This window comes from Stegodyphus dumicola, chromosome 8, assembly GCF_044657685.1.
Source record: "Stegodyphus dumicola isolate Sdum_Otavi_A_Nest chromosome 8, ASM4465768v1".
NCBI lineage: Eukaryota > Metazoa > Arthropoda > Arachnida > Araneae > Eresidae > Stegodyphus > Stegodyphus dumicola.
The window spans coordinates 114,861,710-114,869,463 of record NC_140775.1 but is presented as its reverse complement, the minus strand read 5'-3'; the positions used below and the strand labels follow the sequence as shown (position 1 = coordinate 114,869,463).

General features: G+C 29.9%; 1 protein-coding gene across 7 annotated transcripts in view; it reads left to right on the top strand.

Annotated features, from left to right (window-relative positions):
• The first annotated feature begins 1,550 nt into the window (after window positions 1-1,550).
• Window positions 1,551-7,754, top strand: part of UbcE2H (ubiquitin conjugating enzyme E2H) — a 96,259-nt gene continuing 90,055 nt past the window's right edge. Inside the window, exons 1-2 of one of the 7 annotated variants that reach the window (XM_085822310.1) lie at window positions 1,551-1,792; window positions 3,040-3,116. In XM_085822310.1, coding sequence (XP_085678436.1) covers window positions 1,566-1,792; window positions 3,040-3,116 — 304 coding nt within the window. In that variant the 5' untranslated portion in view covers window positions 1,551-1,565. Of the gene's footprint in view, window positions 1,793-2,981; window positions 3,117-7,754 lie in introns of all 7 variants that reach the window. The other 6 variants (XM_085822307.1, XM_085822311.1, XR_015042703.1 and 3 more) reach the window with 6 other exon arrangements.

The window sequence follows — 7,754 nt, the reverse complement described above, 5'->3', positions numbered from 1 at the left end:
ACTAATAAAAAGTATGCATGCTTAAAATTAAATATATATCTCTAAAAAATTCTCAGATGCATTTTCTATGCAGAACAAATGAAGTAACAGGAATTTAAATGAAATGTGGAATCCATTTCAAATGATTATGCAAACTAAAAAAATTTCCTTGGCATAAACTTCAGAACAAATCTTGATTCAATGAATTTTGAAAAAAATTTTTAATGAAAGTAAATTATACTGCTTATAATTAAGTGGCTAAATTACATACAGTAAATTTGCTCCTATATAAAGAGTTTCGTTAACATTCAAAATACAAGATTTTTTATTTGAAATCGATGCTGAATGTTCAGGTTTTTTTTTTTTCCTATTTTAAATATTGCTATTACTATTCAAATTTTTAGAATAATGTAGCTTATCAGAATAAATATTTCTACTGCCTTACCAGAATATAGATATTTATAAACAAGAACTATGCATGAAGAAATGCACAAAATATATTTATCAGAACAATGAATTCCATAACCTCATGATTCATAAAATGTTGGATTTTAATAATCAAAAAAAGTTATGTGATATAAATGCCATAGGTTTCACTGTTACAGTAGAGCTGATTGTTCTAACTTCTCTCTCTTGACTTGTGGGGGCTGCATGCCTCTCACACGGTTAGTCGTTTTCTCATAAGGACCATGAAATGCATTCAGTCTAGATTTATTTTTTATAAACACCTTATAAGGGCATGAGAAAAATAAAGCTCTTATTATGGTAATTTATTCAAACATGCAATATATATATATATATATATATATATAAATCTATAGGATTTTCTCGCGCATAAATTGAAAACGATTTAATAGAGCGAAACTCACGCAGTACATTCAATTTATACCATGAAACAAGTATAACGCATACTTAACTAGCTTATGCGTAGAAATGAAAATCGGGCATAACTTGAATCAAATGTTCAAGACCAAAAATTCTTAAACAATGGCCTTCATAGTCCAGTGCTTTGACGTTATTTTAATATCCATCCCATACGATTATGTGCAGTCATTCCAATATAATCGGAAATAACGATACTTAGCAGCGCATTGTGTAATTTTTGCCCTCTAGCAAATTAATTTTAATAAAGATTTTGCACTCCAAGCAGAAACCCAAGCAACAATCAAGGAGTTAAGCAGTTGTTTACCATTGTCAGATGATTGGGCGGAGCTTAGCTTACAGAGGAAGAAAAATAAATGAAGAAGTGGGTGGAGCATCTCTTTTAGTAATAGCTGTAATTATATATTTTTAACTGGTATATTTCTTGTTGGGCAAAAACAGTCAGTTTAACATTTTAAAAATATTAGAAATGACTATCAATATACTTTAAAATCATTGAATGAATAAAAGATATCACTAATTAATTCTATTATGTTTCTGAGGGAGTACGGAAGAAGATTGACTTTTATATTTCTGAATATGTGCAAGGCCAAAAGAAATAAAAATTTTTATAATTGTGTAATTTAAGAAAATATTTTCGAAAAAGATATGAGATTCAGATAACACAAAACTTTTATGAAAACAAAATATAGATCACATGATAAATGACGTCAGAGGACAGTTGCCAAGCTGTTTGCATTGAAGGTGAAGGAAGGTTTGGTGTTGCAGCGCGTTGGAAAAGGGCTGAATTTGAGCGAGTCCCGTGTTATTTTGAGAATCTGATAGTTACTCCAGCTGGAAGTAAAAAGAGACAAACGCATAAAATATCCGAACAAAAGATGTCGTCACCAAGCGCTGGCAAGCGACGAATGGATACGGATGTTATTAAACTGTATCCTTTTCAGAATAATTTTGAATTATACCCCTTGCATCATTTAAAGAGCTTTGTTTTGATTGTGTCTTGCTTATTTAGATTGGAGCTTATTAAAGTTTATAAAGCTTATGTAAGCCTAAAGTAGGCCTAAAAAATCCGTACCATCCTTCGCTTTATGAATCTGACAACATGGAAAAAGTATGCATTTAAGTGAATTGCATCATAAGTTTTTTTTACGCGTTACTAAAATTTGTTCGTCGAGCGAAGTTGATTTGTGCTTTATTAAATTAACCCTTTGTTATTAAGTTGAAGATTTTATAAGAGAAAAGAAACATTTTATTTTTGGTTTTCGTATTTATAAATGCGTATATTTGGTTAAACATTTATTTAATCACATGAATTTGAGTAAAGGAAAGTTGTTTATTAAATATTATTCATACTTCCTGTAAAAAGTAGTCAAACAGTAATTTAAAGGGACATTCTATGCTATTATCATTGAACATCTCCAGGATGTTTTATGAAGAAAATATATATATATATATATATATATATATTTTTTTTTCCTGGAGGGGGGTCGAATTGAGAGCCAGTATTTTGATTTATTGGTATAAGATTATGAACATTTTTGGTTTGTTATTGTGTACATATTTGTATTGCTTGTGATGAAATTATTTCGATTAATATATGGAATTATAAACTTTGTTCAGTTTAAAATTATACATCGTGTAAATATACTTAAAATGATCACCTAAACTTGTTATAAATTTGTTATTAAAAAGTTTGTGTAGGTAAAACAACATTTAATTTTAAACATTATTCTTTCTTTTGAAATATAAATAGTAGTAATCATTCTCGAAAACTTATAGTAAAATTTTGTTTCACATATTCCAGAATATTTTCTGTAAAAATTGTTTTATCTATACATGTTGTTTTGTTGTGTAGTCATTATATTTGTATTGCTTGTGATGAAATTATTTAAAATTATATATCGTGTAAATATACTTAAAATGATCAGTTAAACTTGTTTTAAATTAGTTATTAAAAAGTGCGTGTAAGCAATTTTTAAACATTAGTCTTCCTTTTTGAAATATAAATAGTAGTAATCATTCTCCAATTCTTACATATTCTTCCCATAAAATTTTCTGTAAAAATTGTTTTATCTGTACATATTGTCTTGTTGTATAATCATTATCCATGACTTATATAGTAATTGCTGCTAAGAGATCTATTCAGAACAGAAATGTTAGACTTAACGTTTTTAAAAGTATAGAAAGTAAACACGAAGTAACCATATTAGGAGGTCTAAATGAATTCTGTGTGAAATTTTATGGTCCTAAAGGAAGTAAGTACAATTTTATATATTATTATGAAATTTTGATGGCAAAATTTTAAAACTCAATAGGCCCTACTTTTGCAGTCTGTATTTATACTGAAAATCAAGATGAAGCCAGCTTTTGCCCTTTTATTGCACATGAGGTTTTTGTCCTCACCGAGCTGGCTTTAGGACACCTACTTGTTTTACCTTTTGACAAATGTACTGCACCATTCAAATTTCATGCCTGGCCCCTGTCAGCAGAACTGATCAGATAATGCAAAACTTATAGTCCTCACACTGAGTTTATTTTAAAATTTCAAGGAAGTTCAGTTTCAGGTTCACTTAATTTTGTATTACATGAGTAAAATGAAATGTCATTCTCGACTGTCATATAAAGTGTGAAGGAAATTTGTTGATTAAAAAAAAGCATTTTTTTATATACTGATTCTCTAAATTTTTAAGCATTCTTTGTTATGTTAATTTATATTTACTTTATATTTTATTTACCAAATTGTATATAATTTTTTACAAACCTTTTTTGTGGGTGAGTATTATCATAATTTTTAATTTTTTCCCTTTTTCTCTTTTTCCCTCGTATATGGATCCGTTAGTTCTTTTTTGTATCTTACAGCTTGTTAGAATTAATGCAGTAATGATTAAATTTGTAGTTTCGTTCACAAATAACTTTGAATATAAAATTTTTAAAGTCTGTTTAGCATAAAAAAGGAGAAATATATATATATATATATATATATTTTAATAGTGATTTTGCAATAACTTAGTTTTATGTAATTTGATTGTAAAAGCTTTTAATATTTATGCTTTCATTTTTAGCTGGATTTGTACTAATGAAATATGAATTAATAATGCAAAGCTCTTTATTTCCTCATTTATTATTATTTTTTTCAAATTTATGGTAGTTTTTCTTGAATTTCTGTGCCTGTTTTCCAGTAATGAGAGTTTACAAACTTTTAAACTTTCACATTGTTTTAAAGAGAGTTATGACTATCTCAAAATTTAATTTGAGCATATTTTTAATAATGTAGCGGTAATAACGTATATATATCAATGGGACCAGAAAGTAATGTATTTTCAAGTAGATTGAAACAAATAATTTTATATTTTGATTTTGAGTCAATGATATAATCATCACCATTATCAATGATTTTTTTGTCACCTGGTGTACAAATTTTCAATTCTGGACCTGGTAGAACAAAAGTTTCTCAATCAATAATATTGCAAATTCCATTTTTGACTTTTTCTACATTTTGAAATTTTTTCCTCTCAAGGAGTAATGCAATGAATGACCTGAGTAAACAATAATCTGAAGGTGCGATGTTAGGTGAATAAGGTGATTTATGTAATATTTCCTATTCCAATTTTTTGATTTTATCCAGAATCCTGTAGATTATGTTTACTGTTAACGAAGATGTGATGCTTTTTAATTAAAGTTTGGTTTACTCAGTGTAATTTTTTAGAATAAAGGTCTGTAGTTACAGTTTGACCTGACTTTAGCATATCAGAAAGATTATGCCCTGAATATTTCATCAAACAGATAACATTACCTTTCTAGGATATAAGTCTGGCTTTAGAATAGTTGTTGGAATTGTGATAAAGGATCCATTTTTCATCTTCAGTTGCTACATAATCAAGGGATATTTTTTGTTATATTATTGCAGCAACACATACCTCTTTTTTAACCCTAACTGTCAAGTTATTTTGATGATTTGGGTACACAAATTGTCAAATTTTTATATTGGAAAAATCAAATGTTTAGTACAAAAATATACTTAAGGAGTTAAAAATTGATATTTTGAAGTACATGGGTAAAATTTTTAAAGTCTTGTAGCCACTGCATATTTGCTTGAGGCGGCTGCCACTCAACATGGCAGTTGTAAAGTTCGCTTCTAGTGGAGCATTATTTTCCAAAAATGAAAGAAATTAATTATTTTCTAAAAAATAAATAAATAAAAGTGAATACCTATTAGTAGTTCAGTAATTCAATCTTGTTTGGTACAATTGGAAACACTTTTCCAAGCACAAACCAACTCCACAATCACTACACCAGAATCGTGTTTCCTTCCTTATCTTTTTCCCATTGTTACCCTTTTTCGAACAACACACTTTGTACTGTCTTGTAGGCTCACGTTTCGCAGGAGTAGGAGGAATATGCGAAATAAAATGTCGTTCAGTAAGACGGGCAGGGTTATCTATTGTAGGTGGTCTGCCAACATTCTTTTGTCCAGAAGTTGCATCATCATATTTATGTAAAAGCTCTTCTACAACTTGGATTCAAAATTCTAAAAATGTAATATGTTTCCCAACTACATTTTTATAGAACAAATATGAGTTTCAGAGTACCTTGTCTAGTAAATGTAAAAATATCTTTTTATAATATTTTTTCTAACGTTTTTGGATTGTTGGATGAAAGGATATTTCCTGATCACAGTGATCTATACCACCCATAGTTAAACTGTAGTCAGAAACAATCTTCCGCTTGAGTATATCTTCATTTTTTTTTTATTTTTGAGGCTGACCATGGAAGTATCATGAATACTGCTCATCAAGCACACATCCTTCATCTTCGGTTGAAGAATCTAAATCATCTATATAACGTTTCAAAGACCTGGATGCCATTTTACAACAAAAAGATCCCGTGCACATTGAACTAAAGAACTTATAACCTCTAACCTTTGAAATCTTCAGTAAAGTGCTGTCATCTATTGAATTGAGCGCACATTAACTTTTCCCGAGATACATTCGGGTTTGACAAAGAGATGAAGACGAAATAAATGTCTTCCGATATATATTCGGGTATAACGATACGCACTCAAAAAAAAATTACCCCGAGTAATACTCGTGCGTGACATTTTCGAACATCAGATCTCGGGCATGACAGTTAAAAGGTTAATTTAGCTCTGGACAAAATTATAAGAGAAGCTGGTATTATTATAAGAGGTGCTATATGTAATAAATCAGTTCATCTTCTGGCCTATGCTGATGATACAATTGGAAGATCTACAGCTATTCTGGAGAAACCGTTTTGGCCCTAGAGAATTCAACCAGGAAAATGAAGCTCAGAGTAAATGTAGAAAAAAACTAAATACAGTACAAAGTCCGTAATCCGGATTCGTCGGGACTAAGGTTTTTTCGGTTCATAGATCATCAATTTAAATCTGGTAAGATGGCGTGCAGAAATTATACAATTAAAAATATGAAACCATAATTTATGAAATAAAGAGCAATTATGATCGAATAGGTGTCAAAATTTACAAAAAAAAAAAAAAAAAAAAACTTAATATTTATTTGCTTACTTTATTGAACATTTCTTTCAACGTAAGTTATTTAAGTTGCTTCGTTTTTTGGTGCTAAACGCACATGCATAAAGCATAAAAAAAAGTTTGTGGCTTTGAGGTACGGATTATAGATCGTTCCGGATAATGGACGTCCGGATTACAGACTTTGTACTATATATGTATTGTGGTAAAAGAGAAAATCCACCTAAAGTATTCGAGATTGGCCCATTTAAATTTAAATCTGTGAAGAATTTCACCTGTTTGGGCTCCTAAATTAACTTTCAAAATGTTACTAATCATGAAATCAGAAAAAGGATTATTGCTGCAAATCATTGCTTCTTTCGTTTAAGACCTCTTCTGAAATCCCATCTAATAAAGAGAAGAAAAAAAAATTATATTATACAAGGTATTAATTAAATCATTCTTAACTTATGCTTTAAAGACAGGGACACTGAGGGAAGAAAGAGCCTTGGCAAGTTATTTTTGGTGTTGCTTTGGAGAATAATATATGATAATAATATTCAATCTCTACAAAATGTATAAAGATGATGATATGATTAAGTTCATATAATTAAGTAGAATGAGATGGGCCAGTCACCTTCTGAGAATGAATGAAAAGAGGACAGTCCTTAATGCAACTCCTTTTTATGGAAGATCAAGAGGAAGACCTAAGAAAAGATGGAAGGATTGCCTGAATGAGGAATTTGCCAATCTAAAAATTAACTGGATGTCAATTGCTGTAAGGGGAGTAGAATGGAAAAGGCTTCTGAAGAAGGCCAAGGCCCACAAGGGACTGTCCTGCCAATGCTGATGATGATTGCAACAACAAATTACAGGTAATTGAAACATAAGCTTTGTTTCCTGCTGACAGTATGTGTAGAGTCCAAGTGTCTTTTCTGTTAACTTTACCAAGATGCTTCAGATAATCTGGAATGGTCAACTAAGGAGTGTTAAGCTTGTCCAATAGCTTTTTGATTGTTTTAAGATGATTTGTTTCCACTTATCTGTAAAACATTATCAGGGGACAGTGGTATTTCTGAATGAGATGTGTTGCAAAGATCCCAACCTGAACCTAGAAAACCATCTCAAGCCTTTAGAGACACCTGACATGACTGGATAAACATGAAATGAATTTTGTAGCTTTTATTGCATTAATACCTTTTTGAAACTGTAATAACATGCAATGTTGAATATGTATCCCTTCTGGTTTTTGATTTTGCATTTCAAATAGGAACTGTTATAAGAAAGAAATTGACTTGTAAAACAAGACTGTTACTTGTAAAAATATTTTGCGTAACCTCTCCATGTGCAATGAATTGATTATTATTAAACAAATCTTGATACCTGAAAATATTACATTTCTTTCTGG